The following is a 21,679-nucleotide window of genomic DNA, read 5'->3' as shown; positions in this document are numbered from 1 at the left end:
GGTGTGAGACTGTAGGAGTGGTCTCATTTCGTCTTTTCGAGACGCTGTGAGACTGAAGGAGTGGTCTCATTTCGTCTTTTCGAGACGCTGTGAGACTGAAGGAGTGGTCTCATTTCGGCTTTTCGAGACGCTGTGAGACTGAAGGAGTGGTCTCATTTTGACTTTTTGAGACGATGTGAGACTGAAGGAGTGGTCTCATTAAGGATTTGTTAGACGTTATGAGAATGGATGAGTGGTCTCATTATGGATTTGTTAGACGTTATGAGAATGGATGAGTGGTCTCATTTTGATAAGAAGAAATAGGATAAAAAAGACTGTTTGAGTTTTTCCGATACCCTGTGAGACTTCTCATTTTTGAGTTTTTCCGAGACCCTTTGAGACTTCTCATTTTTGAGTTTTTCCGATACCCTGTGAGACTTCTCATTTTTGAGTTTTTCCGAGACCCTTTGAGACTTCTCATTTTTGAGTTTTTCCGAGACCCTATGAGACTTCTCATTTTTGAGTTTTTCCGAGACCCTTTGAGACTTCTAATCTTTGAGTTTTTCCGAGACCCTTTGAGACTTTTTATTCTTGAGTTTTTCCGAGACCCTTTGAGACTTCTCATTTTTGAGTTTTTCCGAGACCCTTCGAGACTCCTCATTTTTGAGTTTTTCCGATACCGTTTGAGACTACTCATATTTCATTGCTTTGGCCATGCTGTTAGACTATTTTCTTCTTTCGATATTATTTATCGGACGATTTGTTTATGTGAATATCTGTACTTCTATGTTGAGTTCATAGATGGCCACTGCCCTTTACTTTTCTTATAATTCGCTAGATCAAATTGACTGAAATTATGTAGAATCGTTAGTAATATTTTTTTTTACCTTTTTGTAATGTTTTTTCCGGTCACCCATCCAAGTACTAACCGCGACGAATGATGCTTAACTTTCAATCTGGACGGCCATCGACGTTACTCATGTTGCTAAATCAGATATATGTATTTGTGGATCTAATTTTGAACCGTTGTTGCAATTTCCGAGACCAGATGAGTAGTCTCATTTCTAAAGTTTTTTCTACTTTTGAGACCCGTTGAATGGTCTCATTTGAAGAAAATATTTCCTTTGATTTGTGAGACCCGTTGAGTGGTCTCATTTGAAGAAAATATTTTCTTCGCTTTGTGAGACCCGTTGAGTGGTCTCATTTGAAGAAAATATTTTATTCCATTTTTGAGAACGGAAAAGTGGTCTCATTTCGAAAAAAAAAATTTTCTCCCAATTTTGAGAACGGAAAAGTGTTCTCATTTCGAGAAAATATTTAGTTCCATTTTTGAGAACGGAAAAGTGGTCTCATTTCGAGAAAATATTTTCTTCCAATTTTGAGAACGGAAAAGTGGTCTCATTTCGAGAAAATATTTTATTCCATTTTTGAGAACGGAAAAGTGGTCTCATTTCGAGAAAATATTTTCTTCCAATTTTGAGAACGGAAAAGTGGTCTCATTTCGAGAAAATATTTTATTCCATTTTTGAGAACGGAAAAGTGGTCTCATTTCGAGAAAATATTTTACTCCAATTTTGAGAACGGAAAAGAGTTCTCATTTCGAGAAAATATTTTATTGGAATTTTGAGAACGGAAAAGTGGTCTCATTTCGAGAAAATATTTTCTTCCAATTTTGAGAACGGAAAAGTGGTCTCATTTCGAGAAAATATTTTACTCCAATTTTGAGAACGGAAAAGAGTTCTCATTTCGAGAAAATATTTTATTCCATTTTTGAGAACGGAAAAGTGGTCTCATTTCGAGAAAATATTTTATTCCATTTTTGAGAACGGAAAAGTGGTCTCATTTCGAGAAAATATTTTCTTCCAATTTTGAGAACGGAAAAGTGGTCTCATTTCGAGAAAATATTTTCTTCCAATTTTGAGAACGGAAAAGTGGTCTCATTTCGAGAAAATATTTTCTTCCAATTTTGAGAACGGAAAAGTGGTCTCATTTCGAGAATAAAATATTTTCTCGAAATGAGACCACTTTTCTGTTCTCAAAATTCGAATAAAATATTTTCTCGAAATGAGACCACTTTTCCGTTCTCAAAATTCGAATAAAATATTTTCTCGAAATGAGACCACTTTTCCGTTCTCAAAATTCGAATAAAATATTTTCTCAAAATGAGAACACTTTTCTGTTCTCAAAATTCGAATAAAATATTTTCTCGAAATGAGACCACTTTTCCGTTCTCAAAATTCGAATAAAATATTTTCTCGAAATGAGACCACTTTTCCGTTCTCAAAATTCGAATAAAATATTTTCTCAAAATGAGAACACTTTTCTGTTCTCAAAATTCGAATAAAATATTTTCTCGAAATGAGACCACTTTTCCGTTCTCAAAATTCGAATAAAATATTTTCTCGAAATGAGACCACTTTTCCGTTCTCAAAATTCGAATAAAATATTTTCTCAAAATGAGACCACTTTTCCGTTCTCAAAATTCGAATAAAATATTTTCTCGAAATGAGACCACTTTTCCGTTCTCAAAATTCGAATAAAATATTTTCTCAAAATGAGAACACTTTTCTGTTCTCAAAATTCGAATAAAATATTTTCTCGAAATGAGACCACTTTTCCGTTCTCAAAATTCGAATAAAATATTTTCTCGAAATGAGACCACTTTTCCGTTCTCAAAATTCGAATAAAATATTTTCTCGAAATGAGACCACTTTTCCGTTCTCAAAATTCGAATAAAATATTTTCTCAAAATGAGAACACTTTTCTGTTCTCAAAATTCGAATAAAATATTTTCTCGAAATGAGACCACTTTTCTGTTCTCAAAATTCGAATAAAATATTTTCTCGAAATGAGACCACTTTTCCGTTCTCAAAATTCGAATAAAATATTTTCTCGAAATGAGACCACTTTTCCGTTCTCAAAATTCGAATAAAATATTTTCTCAAAATGAGAACACTTTTCTGTTCTCAAAATTCGAATAAAATATTTTCTCGAAATGAGACCACTTTTCCGTTCTCAAAATTCGAACAAAATATTTTCTCGAAATGAGACCACTTTTCCGTTCTCAAAATTCGAATAAAATATTTTCTCAAAATGAGAACACTTTTCTGTTCTCAAAATTCGAATAAAATATTTTCTCGAAATGAGACCACTTTTCTGTTCTCAAAATTCGAATAAAATATTTTCTCGAAATGAGACCACTTTTCCGTTCTCAAAATTCGAATAAAATATTTTCTCGAAATGAGACCACTTTTCCGTTCTCAAAATTCGAATAAAATATTTTCTCAAAATGAGAACACTTTTCTGTTCTCAAAATTCGAATAAAATATTTTCTCGAAATGAGACCACTTTTCCGTTCTCAAAATTTGAATAATTTTTTTTTTTTAATGAGACTACTCGTTCAGTCTCGGAAAGTATTAAATCCGAGACCACTCGGACAGTCTCATCGCGTCTAACAAATGAAAGTCTAAAAAGACTACTCATTCATCCTCAAACATTCTCGAGAAGTAGTCGAAACGAGACCACTCGGTCAGTCTCGGAAAGTGTAAGGAAAAATTATTCGAAAAGAGACCACTTGTCCAGTCTCGGAAAGTATTAAATCCGAGACCACTCGGACAGTCTCATCACGCCTAACAAATAAAAGTCAAAAAAGACTACTCATTCATCCTCAAACATTCTCGAAAAGTAGTCGAAACGAGACCACTCAGCTTCTCTCGTTCATTCTTGTTCATTTACATAAAATAAATTAAAATTGAGACTTCTCGTAAACTGAAAAAGTCAATGAGACCGAAATGAGACCCTTGAGACTACGTATTTTTAGGTCTCACTGAGACTGAAATTTTTACCCGGGTAGAAGATAGCTTAGCGAAATTTTCGGCCAATTTTCTTTTATTAAGTCGAAACTGAGCGAAATATCAGCGCCGGCCAGGGGCTTGACATATGAAACAAAAATTATGTAAATAGCATAACTATATACGTTGTTGGGCATAAAAACACATTTTTTTAATCTTTCATTTTAAATAAGCGTCTCGTGTTGCGTGTACTGTAAAAATATGTAGATGGTTTTGTTGATGTTACGTCCAGCGATCACTTATTAATTGAAGCAAAAAAGGTACAATGTGGCTGTTGTTAAACAAAAAAAGATTAATTCAAAAACCAAAAAAAAAAAAATAATTCAAATCTTCACATGCGTACCCTGTACAGTCGCTTTAATTGAAATCACCCGAAAATGTAATTAACAACATCGACATTATTACACAAGAAAATTCTGCTTTTGATTGGATTTTCAAGTGGTCGCATTGAAAAATAAAAATAATTGAAATCTAAAATTCAATCACACCGCGAAGAGTGCCAGCATCTATTTTCAATTTTTCTTTTTTTTCTCTCTCTTTTCTCCGTTACGCTAACAGTCACTGGTGCCACCCAGAGCGAAGACAATTCCCAAATGTTGGTGATGAACAATTATTTTGGTATTGGTATCGATGCAGATTTATGCTTAGATTTTCATAATGCTCGCGAAGAAAATCCAAACAAATTCAATTCGAGACTTCACAATAAGGGAGTCTATGTGAAAATGGGCCTTAGAAAAATGGTGGGCAGAAAAACGGTTAAAGAACTACACAAGGAATTAAGACTTGAAGTGGACGGAAAAGTTGTGGACCTTCCACCCGTTGAAGGGATAATAATATTAAATATTTTAAGGTAATATTTTAACAATGTTTTACTCGGAATGTTTTTCGATTGCAATTGACCGAAATTTAATCAATTCAGTTGGGGATCCGGAGCCAATCCATGGGGTCCAGACAAAGAGGATCAATTTTCAACACCTAATCATTGGGATGGTATGTTGGAGGTTGTTGGAGTATCGGGTGTTGTACATTTAGGACAAATTCAATCTGGTCTCCGACAGGCAACGAGAATTGCTCAGGTGAGTTGAAAATTGAAAAGATCTTTTCAGCAACGGGAACGAGATGGAAAGATTTATTTTTTCAATTGATTTAATTAAGATATTATTTTGGGATGGTCGTCTTGCTTCCAGTAGTACTGGAATCCAGTACTCGTCTTGCTTCCAGTACTTGTTCCCTTTTATCATATTTTTTTTTTAAATCATTTATTGACCCTAGGTGGCAGCAATGCTACTTTTAATAATGAATTGGATGATATTTAATTTCTGATCTTATTCATAGGGTGGTCACATTAAAATCCATTCTCATTCCGATATACCTGTACAAGTTGATGGCGAACCGTGGATACAACCACCCGGCGATGTCGTCGTTTTCAATTCTGCACTAAAGGTCAGTATCAGGCAACCGTTTCAGATTGTTTTAATTTTTTAGTTTTGTCTTTCTAAATTTTTTATTTTAACGAAAGAAACAACGAAAGAAAATGCCTAATTGACACGTGAACAACCGTTTTCTTAGACAATTCAATTTTCATTTTCTTTAACTGACTGATTTCTGGTAATTGCGGAATTCCATTAAAAAAACATTTTGTTCGAGTCAATTCGGCGTTTGGCTGTAAAAACTATATGACAAAGCAATTTTCTGTTAATTGAGTTTATTTGAAAATTAAAAACGATTTTTTGCATGCATTTCAATTGTAGCGGCATGTTCTGATTTTTCTTTTTATTGGTTGATTTTCATCCTATGCACAATGCCCCTTAAACCGTTTAGAGAACTTAACAAAAAAAATATAAAAAAATATTTTCGGTTGCTCCATTCAAACGATGGAACATTATTTGCTCTTATCGATTAAACTGAATAATTGAATATTGTTGGTTTGCCAGACGTTAAATTTCCTTGAATTTCTCTTTTTCCAATGAACATTTCTAATTCGATTGGCAGATTTAGTTAATTTTTCAGTTGCCATCTGACAATTATATCTTAAAACGTTGAATCGTTTATCGTAGGTGAATAGAGAACTTAAAATGCACCTGAAGTTTTTCCGTAAATATTTAACTTTACTGACAGAATGTTTCTTCTCAAAAGAGGAAAGAGCGGTCGAAAAGGAGAAAGCTATGTGACGGGACTGATAGGACTGAAGAAAAGTTGAAGTCTTCGTTAAAATGAAGTATTCAGTTCTGACCAATTGATGAAACGACGATGTACACTGCCATAACACAAAGCCCATCTGTAAAATCTAGCAGGGGTACTCTATATTGGTCTTTGTGAAATTTTATTGCAATTTCTACTAGACAATCACAAATGTCATTTTAATATTTTTTCCATTTTTTTCTTAAAATTTTGGTAATTATTTCAGACACCGATCTACATTTTACCTTACCTTACCTTACAAACATAATTTATACGAGAAATTTTCCTCCTCTTGAAAATTATATGCTCGTGCTTCGTTCAGTGCTATGCTAAGACCAAATGCTCTTGTCTGCTTGGGATACCTTAACACTTAAACAGTGAACATTTTGTATTCCGGCACATTCAGCTCAGTATTAACGCCGTAAATAGTATTTACTAAATACCCTGAAAATTCAAAATGGAAAGTGCCAATATCTAACTAACGCATCACTAAAATCGTCCCACTCTCATTTAAGGAAGCGTTGACTGAGGCGGACTTACGGCAAAAATTTGAATTTTTGATTCGAAGTTAGCCTTCAGAAGAAACAAATGTTGAATTACAATCAATTATAACCCGACTATTCATAACTTCGATTGTTGATAAAGCTTTTTGAACGCCCGGACAAAATTACCTTATAGATAATGACCATGATATGTGAGCCTTCCACAATTATATTCATAAACAGAATTATTAAAACAAAGGAAAAAAGATTTTACACCCGTCGAGAACGGGAAGATCAAGGGGAAGTACCAGATTTGCAGATTCGATAATGGAAACATTTCATATGAAAGCGTAACTTTCTCTGTAATTTTTAATTGTTAGTTTCCATCCACCAACATATCTCATTAAAATATTGTATCGCTCACTTTGAAATAAATTTAAAAAAAAATCCAACCTTTGTCAAGTTGATATGACTATAAATATCAAGTTTCTTTTGTGTGAAAGCGTGTGACGTCATTGATGTGTGTTCACATATCGATTTTTAAAAATACTTCCAAATGAAAAATGATAGAAATAACTTCGATTCTTGTTGTTTGATGGGATAAATTATTATTGAACTAAAAATTATTCATGCCAAGTGCAAATGTTAGTTATAATGATTGCCGCCGTATCGTCATTATAATTCTGTCGTCCGGAAAAGTTAATTTTCTTTAGGCTGAACCAACAATACGATATTATCGTTTACAAGAGCTCGCATAAAAACAATATTGAAAGATAAAAAACCGCATTCTATCAAACTTAATTGATGTTAAATTCAAGTTTTACACACAACAATAAAATAATGTTAATTGTTTTAAGTTAAAAGAACAAAAAAGATAAACAATAAAAAGAAATCGCTAAATTTATTAAAAAAATACCAACCACACACAAAAAATAATTTAAATTGAAAATTAATTATAATTCATAAATATGTGTATAGGCAACAATGTTGAAGAAAATAAAAAGTCGGCGAAGACTTACGGAACCGCACATTTCACCGGCTGTTGTGGGATCGTCATCTCATGGGGGGCAACCAGAAAATGGGGACCGTGATAAGGAGTCCCTTGGCACATAGAGAACCCGTCCGTCCGGTCCCAGTTTTCTATTTTCCTGTTTTCTTTGAAATCCAATTAAAATACCCATACAATTTTCAAAAAAAAACCTTTTTTTGTTCTTTTATATTTGTTATTTGTTTTTTACTTTGATGTTTTTTTATTATTATTTTTATCTTAGTTTCTTTCTTCCATTTAAAGTTGAAAAGAAAAATGTTTCGTTTTAATTTAATTTTGTTGAAATTATCATTTTTGGAGAATATAAAAAAAACGTAAACTGTCAAATATATCACCACTCTAAAACCAATTGCATTCGTCATGTTATACACAAAAATCATATACTGAAACGAAAAATGCATTTTGAAAAACCACCCTACACATTACAAGCATATACTACTCACGGTAACTTTAAACCCCCCAAAATAAATGATAACCCTAAAAAAAATTGTAAACTTGTCTTAAAAACTGTGCAATCTTTTTTGAACATACGCGAACATTATCTCAAATAACCATCCGTACAAGATCAAATCGCGCGTTCGAGCAGTAGTTTTAATTTTAACTCTCACCATTTCAACTTAAGATTTTGCCAATTATTTTTTTCTCTCTTATTAGCACGAAAAGTATACACACCTACCGAGTAATTTCTCTTATTTTTTATATTATTTTCTTTGTTCACCGGACCTGAATAACTTCATATCAATTTGGAGTGAATTACGTTGGCATGTCTTGACTGTAATAGTTCAAATCTTGAGAATCATAAAACGAGCTAAAATACGTGCGAGATCAACAACGAGCTGATTCGTTTTCCTTCAGCTAAATGAGTTGAACACTCATACCATTGAAGAAAACTAAATAGCCTCAATACTAACAAAAACATTTACCACTCAAAATTGCTTAATCTTCGAAATCGTTCCTGCCTACATAAAACTCTAAAAAATTGTGCTATATGGGCAGAGGTGATATTTTTTGATTACGAATAATTCTTTCATGCATACTGTCCTCTGACAGAATGTCATTTGCATCTAGCTCCTTTTATAATCAGTTTTTAAGAACCAGTCTAAATAAATTCAAGAGTCACAATGTCAAAAATAGATTTTGAATGAGATGTCTAAGACATTATCTGAGTGTCACTACCACACATCCAATCTAAAAAAGTACGTAGCCGGCGGTACCCATAGACAACCATTTCACTAGTATTTCTTCCTAGCCAGACCGTTACTTAAAAATTCCGAGTCCAAACAATCTCCCGATACCTTAAGTTTTCATACCGTTTTTTTTCTTTGTTAAATTGTTCGATTCGTTGGTTTAAGTAGCCATCATTTTTATAGTCTCTATGTAGTTGTAGTTTTCATTTCTCTTCTCGAGATTTAAAAGAAATTTTAAAACAGTGAGGTAGTAGATTGGCGATTCTTTTGATTTGATTGCAAATTGTTTGAATTAACATATTTCCTAGGATAATGTAAAGAATTGATCACATGAACAAACGTTTTTAGTTAAACGGAATAAAGCGGAAAGGACCTTTCAATAGATCAAATGATGTCCGAGAATTTATGTTTCGTTTAATTCATTTTTTTGTTAACTTTTCGTTTGAAATTATTTATCAATTCTGTCGTTTAAACGCATTGGTTGTCTTTAGTTCGAACGATTTTTTTTTCGTAATGATTCACTCAAAGTCTACTCCTATCAAAATTGCTATTTTATTTTAATTAGCTCTAAATTTTCGTTATTTGAAATAATTTTCCAATTACTTTGTATGGGTATTACATTTGGTAATGCAAAGCCGGACATGCCAAAGACATAATTTCGCAGCCCAAATTGTTTGTTTTCAACTTGCAACTTTTTTTGATTAGAAAATTTTCTCTATTCTGTAATACCTTCCTGCAAAACAATATATTTTTAGGCAGATATCCTATATTCTCTATTTAAATACAAAAATAAAAAATAAAAACTTGCAAACGTTTCCAATCTTAACATTTATCTTTGACATTTTTTTCTTATATATTTATAGACATTAGTTGCGACTTGTACATTTGTAATGCTTTCTGAATTTCATTTTTGAAGAGAGTTTTTGAATAATTTTGTTTTTTCAAATCGTTTCTAAAAACAACAAAAGCCAGTGTGAATATTTTATTGTTTTTTCTGTTTCTTTTATGACCTCAGTTTACAAAAAGTTTCCTTTCGATTTTTTTTTATTAGATTTTTCTTTTTCAATTAGCTTTATTTGTAATTCATTAAAAATGGGTTGAAAAAAAAATTACTTTTCGTCACAATTTTTTATTTTCGTGAATTTTTAAAAATTTTTATTTAAAAAAAAATCCACAAAAACCACTTACACTAACAAAATGAAAAAAAAAAATAAAAAAAAAATATTTTATCCAAAAAAACCTCCTCTTTTTGGGACCGGGACGGCAGGCCACAATGTTAAAAAAATTAAAAGGCAAAATGAAGCGACGAAATACGGAGCCAACAATGAACGTTGTCGCATCTGGACCGCACATGTCTTTAGCTGTAGCTCCAACGCACGAAAATGATGAGATCGACAGCAACAACACGGATTTCTGAATTTGGTATAACGAGCGATTGATTTAACGTGTTTGTTTTATAAGACTATGATTGATATTTTGACAACAAGAAAAAAACCAGTGGGAAGTAACAAAACAATAGAAATTTAATGACAAAAGTTTTTAAAGAAAAATGTCACACTAGTTAGTTTTTGGTTTACGTATATTCAAATTGAATAAAACGCTAGAACGACATTACATTTCGGAAAAATGAGAAAAAAATCGACAAATTTTGGTTCATTTTTCAAAAAAACAAATTAGATTTTTACACTCGAAAATTACAATTTAATTAAAAGCTTTCAATTGAAGTAGTCTGCACTGCAAAAAGTGATGAGTTATGTGTGACTGTAGAATGATTTGACCTGTAGTCGGTAATATATAAAATACTTGTGACACGTATATGTTTCACAAGAAAAACGCACACAATTACGGCAAACAAGGACTTATACTGAGCCACACAAATTAATAACAGAAAAATATGTTGCAACAACTTAAATTAATCCATCATGCCCTCTAAAAATGATAATGTGACCGCAAAACATTTTTTAAACGAACGTGTATACCTAACATAAATCCATTGATTGTAAATTCGAACCGTACCGTTCCCTTCTTTATCCACTTATGCCGCAATAATCCAATTGATCGATTAAACTTGAAAAAATGCAGCATTTCTTTGCAGACACACATAACTTGTCACTGGACGTTCAAAATGTCCTGCGCTCGATAAATATTATCCTAAGAAAATATCAATCTCGGTAGCATTTTATGTTGTGTTTTTTTTTCGTTTCGTATGCATACTTGAAAGGATTATAAAACGTTAGACGTGACGAACAGAAGAGTTTAGTTGTACACAGTAGCGAACGTGCTCTATATATCTACCGTTTCGATATTCCTAAACTTGTGGTTAAATTTCAAGGTCATACGTACATCAAAATAAAAAAATGTGAAAAAACAGATTTCTCTTCTTTTAAACATATTCTGTCACTTAATGACACGTTTCAACCCCAAGGAAAAACCAAACAACAAAAAATTGACTTTCGTATCTTCGTAAACTTGGGTGGATCCTTTCATTATAAACCAAGCACGTTTTATAGTTGCTCTACATTTAAATATTTGATCAAAAAAGATTCATGCAATGAATCTTTTTCAATATTGAATGTAAAAAAATAAACGAAATAAATAAATTAAAACAAAAATATGATAACATCAATTAAATGAAAAAGAAAAAGAATGAAGTGAAAATGAAAGTAAAATAAAGGAAATTATGGAAAAGAACATTAAATATAAAAAATTGAATTAAAGAAAAAAAACCGAATCCTTCAAAGAAAAAGGTTAGATCTTCCTCAAAACAAAATAAAAAACTAAATAAATTAAAAAAAAGAGAAAAGTAAAGAGAAAACTGCATTTTATTACAGTTCATTTATAAAAAAATTCAGAGTAAAAAGAAAAAGTACTTAAATATAGCAAAAAAAGAGTTAAGCAAGAAATAAAATTTACTATATTTATTGTTACATGTATGAATATTATATTTGTTGTATTTATAATATTTAATAGAATTCTTTTTTAATTTTGGTTATTTTTATGAATGCAATGTTCCGCATTTGATCACATTCATTAAATTTATTTATTTTTCATTAAAAAAAAACCAAAGCAGAAATACAAACAGAAAGTTATTATAAATAGCATGCACACACTTACAGAAAATTACAGAGAAATAAAACTATTATGCCATTCTTCGGTAAAATAAATATTTAAAAAAAATTAAATTAATATTTGGTTGTATTTACTATAATATCTTACCGTACAATTTTTTGTTTTGTTTTGTTAATTTACAGTAAAAAATAATAAGAAAATTAATTAATTTTTCGTAATTTAATGAACAAATCCAATATTATAAAAAGTGTACGCTTAAAAACTTATTTAATGTTTATAAATTAAATTTAATGAAAAAAAAACTTTTATTTTAAAACAAATTATTCAAAAGTAAAAAAAAACAGTCATTTTAATTATATGACAAAGAGTATATAAAACAAGATATGAAGAAAAGTATATATTTAAATGAAAAGTAATCAGTCTCATTCGCGCAATGTTTTATTAATTATTAAATGAAAAAAAAAACCAAACAAAAAGTGATTTATGTTGAAAAACAAAATTATAAAAAAAATAATTTTTAATGAAAATGAAAAAATTTAAAGTTTTTAATAAAGAATTGTTTAGAGTATTCTGTGAAATTAATATTTGATATTTCAATAATTTTATGTTTGAATTTATCCGATTTTTCAGTTAATAAAAATAGTGGACCTCATCTGTATACATACAACCATTTTAAGTGCTCCAAAAAATTAATAACCAACAACGACATTTCGTAGATGTCATGTTAATTGAATTTAAATTTTTAGCGCACTTATAGTGACATATTGACACATCATGCAAAGAATAATAACATCACAACATCTACAGAATTGATAACTAACAACCAACATCTCTGTAATCGATGATATTTTCGTATACCATTGCCTAATACTTTTCAAAATGAACCGTACTTTTTCGAGGCCAAGAAATTTCATCCACTGAAATCGTTCCTTCAGAAACGAACTGTACGTTCCATAAAACTAAATGACATCGATGACTACATCAGAAGTTTGTTCCATACCTAAAGCGAATCGTCATAATTTCTGACGATAATTTCACAATATTTTCCATATTATATACGTACGGCAGTTAATGACGTCTCATTCGTATTTTTGTAGGAAATCGAAATTGTCGTCAGAAATGTTGCACTTTTTGCTGAAGACAGAACAGACAGAACCATTTCTCATCAATTCTATATTTTAGGGAACAGGATGAATGTGTAGAATCAACAACCGGGTTGAGATGGACCAGGCTGATGTTGGGTCTGTTGTACTCTATCATCTATTAGTTTCTTAATTGAATTTTTCGTTTATCACTATCGCATCCCTCTTTCTTCTGTATTTACGATGTACATAAATTTCTTTTGTTGGAGGAAAAAAAGAAAGAAAACTTTAACCAAAAATTGTCTGTTTAATCTGTTTTTATGACTGAAAAATTGTTTAATATCAAATATTTACGCAGTCAAACAGTAATATAAATAAATCGCAGAGGAAGAAAAGAAAATGATAACACAAAAAATACTGATTAATATTTGTATGTAGATGGTTTTGAGGTTATGGACAGAGTTAACTTTTTATACTTTCAACTTCATAAATCAAAAGAGAGAACAAAAATGAAAGAAAAAAATGGGAAATAAAAGATTTTTAACTTAAATTACAACATATATTTAACTATTGTATTTTTTATTTTAGAGACAAAAACAAAAATTAATTTCTATCTTTTTTATTTTTCTATAAATGTATGATTGTAAACTGTAATGCTAATATTACGTTTTGTATGGTATTTTACCAAATAATGTTTTAATAAAAATAAAGAAAATAAAAAAACCAAAGAAGAAAATTATTTAACAAAAAATAAAATGAAAGAAAAATTATGAAAACAATAAAGAAAAACGAATTAAAAAGAAACCAAAGAAATTTGTGAAAAGACTACAAAAAAAAAATACGAGGACAAAAAGAGAAAACCTTATACAAAACAATTAGCGAGAACAAAAAAGAACAAAGGAACGAAAATTGGAGAAATCATTTGTCATGAAACTATTCATTTTCGAAGAGAGAATAATAATAAAGAAGAAAACAAGCTAACCGAACAATTTATGCATGAAGGATAACTTGATAAATTAAATGATAAAAAAATTGTAATAAAAAAAAAACAAAAATGGCAAGATAAGTAAATATTGCAAAAAAGTAGAGTTGAAAAGCACTCAAAAAAAACATAACCTTTTTAGTACCAACCACAGAACATAAGATATTTTTATCAGAAATAAGTTGGAAATAAATTTATTAAAAAAATGATATGACAAAACGGGAATACATTACAAAAAAAAACTTGAAGGGAAATAAAATGAAGGAAAAAAAACATAGGCCAAAATAGAATATTCGTATATTTTTTTGATTTTATTTGTGAGAGGAAGATGAAATAAAAAAAATAACAAGAAAAACAAGTAAAAACATGAGAATATAATAAAAAAAGTAATATTTTTTTGACAAATTTTTATCATTACAACTCTACCTTAAAATATACACAATACTGAAAATAAAAATAAAGAACAAAAAAAACGTAAGAGAAATTGTAAATAACACTGATGAAATAAAAAAAGAAATATTATTTGTTAGACAACAATGGATTCAATTCCGAATTCTCTCGCATATATTGTAACCGATTCCTTAAACTAAATGAAAAAAAAAAAAAACATGAAACAACTTCACTACGTAAATGATATTATTAGCAATATAATCAAATTTCAACACACATACACACACACAGGCTCAGAATATTTGTTTTTAAAGAATTTTATTTCAATTTTTTTTGATCACACTAAAAAATCAGCAAAAGAAAGAAAATAAAAGTTTTTCCCACTTTTACTAAAAAAAAAACATAAATGACCAACATTTCTACTGCATAGGATATTAACCTTCATCATAATATCTTTTCAAAAAGGAGAAAAAAACCACACAAAATTAAGTAAAAATATTTTTTTTATTGAGTTATAACCATCAAAACGAGGCAAAAAAGCGTATATATGACAGAATATAGATTCTTTCTATATCTGTCCGCTGCTCGTTTCTTTCATAGATAAGGAACCTTTTAGAAGTGACTTTGGAAATTTAAAACGAAAGAAAAGAAGAAGAGCGTTAGAGCGAAATAGATCGATAGAAAGGAATGAAGAAAAGACAAAGAAACATTTCTTTCAGATCGAATTTGACTATCTTATCATTTTTTTTGTGAAAGAAAAATGAAAATATAATCTAAACTCCTTCCTTAAAACAACTAAAAAAAAACTTAACCCAGGTGAAATAACTGTGATAACGTTGCAGATACAAGCGTTATTAAATTTAAAGAAAAAAAAAATCAAGAACTAAATTTTAGAAAATTTAACGTGTAACTGCAACGTTTTCCCATTTTATACCTAAAATTTAAAAAAAAAATGAGAAAAACAAAAGAAAAAAATATTTATTATGTAAGTGTAATTATAACTCATTGTGTTATTGATATTTCAATGATTTTAATTATGTTTTAAATTAACAACTAGAAAATGGAAACATAATTGAAATTTAAGTAAATATATGGAATATATATGCGTTTATATATTTAAAAAAAGAAGAAAACATTGCATTATAAATATTTAAACCCAAAAAAAAATGAGAAAAGAATAATTTCAAATTTGTTTTAAATTTTTTCTTTTCGTTTTTTTTTGTTAAATGAAATTTTAAAATCCAAAATGACTTGTAGTTATTCCCACATTGGAACGAAGTAAAAAAGAACTAAAAACTCGATTTTTTTTACTTTGATTTGATATAGTCTGATCTGACAGACCATCCAATTTGACTATCGTCATTTCGAACATTTTAAAATAAAAATCAATTTTCAAATGAAATGATATTACTCTCAATATTTCTCACCGGAAGTGATAAAATATGAACATTTTTGTTTTCGTTTTGTTTTATTTGTTTCCATTTCGAATAAAGTATGCGTCAAAAATAGTACAAACACTTTATTCGGGACGAACAAATATATATATAGCCGACAGTAATATCATTTCTCACATTTGCCATCCGTAATGGCGTAGGGGCTCAACAGTATAGGTCACATCACTTCCATTTCATATTTATATTACTCTAAGAATATTGTGGTGATTTATATTGTTTTACACCTTAACGGATGGTGAACCCAAGATACGCTTTACATTTACTTTTTAAACTCATATTAAGTAAATAAAAAAGAAATTAAAATAAAAAATAAATGATTCAAATTACAACATTATACCCTAAAAAAAATAATGGAAAAAAGCATAGGCATTGATGTAGGTGTCAATATTAAGAGAACTTACAACAAAAAAAAATCATATTTCTTTTACTGTTTCACCTTCATTCGACGAAATGATCATCCAGCGAAGGAATAATAAGAAAAAAAAATCTTTTCGGATGTACAAGGTTAAACAACAATACATCATTACAAAAAAACTAAAGTAACAACAACCAACACAAAATATAACAAAAACAATTCTCATTTCGATCGTTGGCCTAATTTTTAAATTCATTTTTACATGTATTTACTAACATAGACTCTAAAATCTCTTCAAAAATTTGGCATCGATCGAAACAAAAATTAACAATTATACACAATACAATAAAAAAAATTCTGATAAAAAAAAATTGAAATATGAAAATAAAAATATGTGTGTGAATAAAAACAAAAAAGAAAATGAAAATCATTTGTATATGATTTTGAGAACTATATATAAATAATTATTAAAAAAATGAAGGAAAACTTAAACAAAAAATTATTTAAGACTTGCTGTTAGGCATTGTCTCTCATAAATTTAAATTATTATAAACATATAAATGTAAAATTAATTTAATTAGGTTTAAATAATATGTCAAAAAAAAAACTAGAAGATACATGTAACTAATTGAATCAATATTTGTTTTTTCTTCATCTTTCCTGTTCATTGTGAGTACTTCTTCGGCCGATCAACACAAGAGAAATTTAACAAACCTTTGTGACCCATTAAATTTCTTTATTTTTTCCTCGAAATTTAACATTTTAAGCATTAAGTTCCTTAATAGTGACCGTTTTTATCTGTGAAAACATTCAAAATATAACCATTACAGCGCTAATAACTGTCATTTAAAGTAAGTATACTTACTAACAGATCTATGATATGGAACGTAAGAACGGACTTGTCGAAATATTTTATTCAAATTATTGTTGGCTGAACTAACTACTTTTGGGATGTGTTCCTTGAATGACTATTTGTATTTTAGAATACATATGATCTACCACAGACCAAAAAACATTTTTTGAACCGCCAAGAGTACAGAGTTTCCACAAATCATACATTTACTGAGAGCCTCTAAAGTAACAAAAATTTTAAATTTTAAGTTCAGTTTAAAATGTAGACAGTCATTTCAAACAGATGTATAGACTGTTATGATCAGAGCGAGAGATCCGAAGACTAGTTAATTTAACTTGCCTTGGGGTACTTGTCAAAATATTGCTTTCTCTTTCAACGTGTTACGTTGAGAGCGAGAGGACCGAAGACCAGTTTATTATAAGTTGCCTTGGGGTACTTGTCAAAATATTTCTATCTCTTTCATCATAACACTCTATAGAAATTCGCAAAAATAATTGTCAGATGTCATGGCGCATTCGCTCTGAAATTGGAGTGCGATAATAATTGCGCCATAAGAAATACATGGCGCAATAGGGGTGTGCGATGGGTAAGGGACCGAGACTGGCGTAGTCCACAAAAAATTTTTGTCATCCCTAAATGTCAAATATCGATTTTAAAATTTTTTTAAAAATTGATTTACAACCTACGTAAAATCAAAGAAGCTAAATTTTCGAGTTTTCGGTTGTCCACATATTTTGACCTCTACCAAACACTTACTTTGAGATTTTTGTTAGCTGTAATAGTCTTATTCAACTAAGTGGGGTCCAATTTAACTGGAAAAAATAAAAACCGAAAGAAGTTTGACGAAAAACTAAGTTTAATGAGTCGTCAAAGTTCGCCGACTATGAACAATTCAGTGGAACTTGAAAATTCGTAAATTCATAAGGAACATAATTCAATTTTTGCTCAAGTGGGCTTAAATTCTTGGGAATGTTGTAGGCTATCCAGAACAGAAAAGTTTTTGAAAATATTCTGAGAAACGTTTGTGTCGTGAGTGTTTGTTTGGCCTTAAATTTTGAAATATGCATGAAAAACATTATTTTTGATTCATTTAATTGAATTTAATATCTGTGGTCACTTTTCGATCAAACAATTTAAAATCGAAGATTTTGTACACTTTTTCAAAAATTCGATTCGACAAGATAACGTTCGATGATGATGAAATGGAGCTGAATGGACAGATTTTGTCATTGCGGATGAAGTACAAGAAAATATTGCCATAATAACAGGAAAACTTAAGGATTTGATGGAATTTCCATCATTCTTGAAAGTGATGGAATTTTTGAAAAGAATGAACGGTCATGTGAGAAGCATGATGGGGAAATGCAATACGAGAACATCGGCAAATAAAATTAATCATTTTGAGGCAGCTGGTATGCTTCAATATGGTTGGAAGTATTTCGTTCAAGAAAACAAGAAAATTGTCCTCAAAACTTCATCGGAGGATTTGAATGAAGATTTCCATGATTATCGGGAAGATGATTTATTTTTGTCAGCAGATGTGGCAGCAATCGAACCATTTTTGACAATGAATACGGCAGCAAATGAATCACTTTTGGATGAAGTTACGGATAAAGGATCATTCCTGGACGGGATTTTTGAATGGAAATACAGACAACGGATCATTTTTGGATGAATAGACGGGTTTTTTGGTCAGTGATTACGACTCTGGTTTCATAGACTCAGAGGAGCTTAGTTTCGTAGAGGAAGCGGAAACGGGAATGGTTTTGGACGAAAAGACCGGATTTTTGTTGAACCAAATGATTGGAACTAAATCGTCTGACGAGATGATTAAAACGGAGTTTTCCGGCGAGACGATTGAAACGTTTTTAGATGAGAAAACTGGAACGTTTGTAACGGGCAATAAAGATGGATTGACTCCAGTTGTTACTTTGTCATCTTTGATGGAATTGAAAGTGGAATGTCCATCTGATGGATACAATGATACTTTCGGTATCATAATATACTATTATTGAAGATAAAACATTTTTCATTGTGGAACGAGTGAAACAAACAAAACCAACACAAAGTAAAAACTTATCTTCAATTTAGTTTACGACCAACTGGAATACATCATGCCCGCACGTTAGTAAGCGGGGGTGACGCAAGTCCACTACCAAAAATGTTTTAACAAAAATTTTTTGAGGACGGCGGAGCATATTTACAGCAATTTTTTTATCGATAGTATACAAATGAATTGGTTACAATCTCCAATTTTATTGAAACGAAACAAGCAGCGGAACGGTAAGACATATACTTTTCGGGAAAAGTTCAGCGTTTTTGTTCGGAAAATGTAATCGTTTTTTAGCGCCAAGGCCATTAGAATAAAAATGCCCTTCCCTCCATAGGTTTGTGCGTAATCTACGAAAGACACCTTGAAACACTACCACAACATTGTAGCAGATATGTTTCGTGCTACTAAATTTGCGAAGTGAGTTTTAAGAGTGATATCGCCAAATCTTCAGGTGATTGGGAAACAAGCGGTCTCCGATTTTAATGAGTGATAGCTCGTTGGATTCGTCTTTCAATTCTAGGAAACACGTGTCTTTCACTTTTTCTTTAAAAAAATTGTTTTCTTTGAAAAGCGCTCAAAAGTGAAGACATGTCAGAGGGTACCGAAAACAGTGTTTCGGCAATAACTCAAGAAAAAATTATTTTAAATTGTTGTAATGTTGTACGATTGTCGGCCTTGAAAAGACCTACAGGTGGAGTATACGCACCGCTTGGTGCTAGTTGATCCACTAGAGTTATGACTAGAAATATAGTGAATGTTCGGAGAGTCCGCCTTCTCTGCAGCTTCGATGTACCACGGAGCTGAGTATGGGGTGTTGTAGCTGGCCTCACCCACTATCGTTGCACATATAAATGAACCCAGTACTTTTGGGCTGCGAGCCTACAGAAGTCTTGAAAAAAAGTTGGTGCCAAAATGTAGATTTTTTCCTTCTGTCTGAGGGCCCAACTGCCAGAACAGCGTCTGGAACGGTTCTGCGTGAGTAATTTTGTATCGTCTACTATTCCCTTACCGTATACGCTTCACTTTGACTCGAATATAGGTCGTTACAACATATCCAGTGTTAGTAATTCTTGTGAAAAATTATTAAATTTTTCTCGGAGGATTTTAGTTAAATAAAGTGTTAGCGTATAGCAAATGACCTCAAGACTACGGAACAGTAATTAGTTTTTCAATTGGACCAATATTTGCTACGCGACAGGAGTTTGGAAAAACGATACGATCAATTGGGAGCAAACGGTTTTCCAAACTCCTGTCACGTAGCAAATATTGGTCCAATTGAAAAACTAATTACTGTTCCGTAGTCCTGAGGTCATTTGCTATACGCTAACACTTTATTTGACTAAAATCCTCGGAGAAAACTTTAATGATTTTTCTCTTGATATTACTAATAGTGGATCTGATATATTCGCGACATAGCGAAGCGTTTTTCTATTGGTAAGGTGAAAGAATAGTAGACAATAAAAATGATTGAAGAAGTACCGTTCCAGATGCTCTTCTGGCAGTTGGGCCCTCAGACAGAAGGAAAAAATCTACATTTTGGCACCAACTTTTTTTTCAAGACTTCTGTAGGCTTGAAGCCCAAAAGTACTGGGTTCATTTATATGTGCAACGATAGTGGGTGAGGCCAGCTACAACACCCCATACTCAGTTCCGTGGTACATCGATGCTGCAGAGAAGGCGGACTCTCCGAACATTCACTATATTTCTAGTCATAGCTCTAGTGGATCAACTAGCACCAAGCGGTGCGTATACTCTACCTGTAGGTCTTTTCAAGGCCGACAATCGTACAACATTACAACAATTTAAAATAATTTTTTCTTGAGTTATTGCCGAAAAACTGTTTTCGGTACCATCTGACATGTCTTCACTTTTGAGTGCTTTTCAAAGAAAACAATTTTTTTTAAAGAAAAATTGAAAGACACGTGTTTCCTAGAATTGAAAGACGAATCCAACAAGCTATCACTCATTAAAATCGGAGACCGCTTGTTTCCAAAGTTAAAAAAATCACCTGAAGATTTGGCGATATCACTCTTAAATATTGTCTGTATCTGGAAAATTCCAGCGTAAGTCATGTTACCAAAAAAGATATACGAATATGAATCAACGAAGATGAGAAAATTCATACCGTAAATAATGTTACCAAATGTGCATACTCAAAGTCATCAAAAATAAATTATTTCAACTCCCATATGTAGGGTACATTTCAGTCTACTGCACTAATTCTACGTCATATCATCTTCATTGTGTAGATTTATTACTGTCCTCCTTCCGATCGAAATCAATATTGATTTTCAAATAGTCGTCAGCAAAATGTGAGCAATTTACATGAGGGACTTAGTGAAAAATGTAAAAAAAAAAGAACTCCCTTGTTAAAAATTTTCACAAAGTATCTTATGCAAATTACGGCTAGCACCTAGTTGAAATTACCTTGCCCTGTTAAAATCGCCAGGTAATCGATTTATCTATCGTTGGATTCTTTGTCGACATTCAATCTTTATTGTGTGAAACGCGTGTCTATAAACATATTAAATTAGAATTCTATCGTCTGGCGAATTTTTAATGCTTGCCTAAGGTTGTAATCATTTTTTTTAATGGTATAATTTAGTCCACCCTTAGAATAAGTTGTAGAAAATGAAAATAGTTTCATAATATGCTGTCAGCTGTTCCTTATTCGCACATTCATTTACCTACGCTTGAAATTTGTTTTCTTTAT

The 21,679-nt window shown here is 30.9% G+C and overlaps 1 protein-coding gene across 7 annotated transcripts in view; it reads left to right on the top strand.

Moving 5' to 3' along the window:
- The window catches only part of LOC119085649 (diacylglycerol kinase theta), a 38,533-nt gene extending 24,080 nt beyond the window's left edge, over positions 1-14,453 (top strand). For 4 of the 7 annotated variants that reach the window (XM_037196094.1, XM_037196092.1, XM_037196090.1 and 1 more), the window contains 4 exons: positions 4,389-4,680; positions 4,750-4,906; positions 5,166-5,273; positions 7,472-8,328. In XM_037196094.1, the coding sequence (XP_037051989.1) occupies positions 4,389-4,680; positions 4,750-4,906; positions 5,166-5,273; positions 7,472-7,606 (692 nt within the window). In that variant the 3' untranslated portion in view covers positions 7,607-8,328. Of the gene's footprint in view, positions 1-4,388; positions 4,681-4,749; positions 4,907-5,165; positions 5,274-7,471; positions 8,329-9,995 lie in introns of those variants that run through there. The other 3 variants (XM_037196093.1, XM_037196088.1, XM_037196089.1) reach the window with 2 other exon arrangements.
- Positions 14,454-21,679: the final 7,226 nt, after the last annotated feature.

Source organism: Bradysia coprophila, chromosome X (assembly GCF_014529535.1).
Source record: "Bradysia coprophila strain Holo2 chromosome X, BU_Bcop_v1, whole genome shotgun sequence".
Lineage (NCBI taxonomy): Eukaryota > Metazoa > Arthropoda > Insecta > Diptera > Sciaridae > Bradysia > Bradysia coprophila.
The sequence above is the reverse complement of the archived record's forward strand: the minus strand, read 5'-3'. Positions and strand labels throughout refer to the sequence as shown.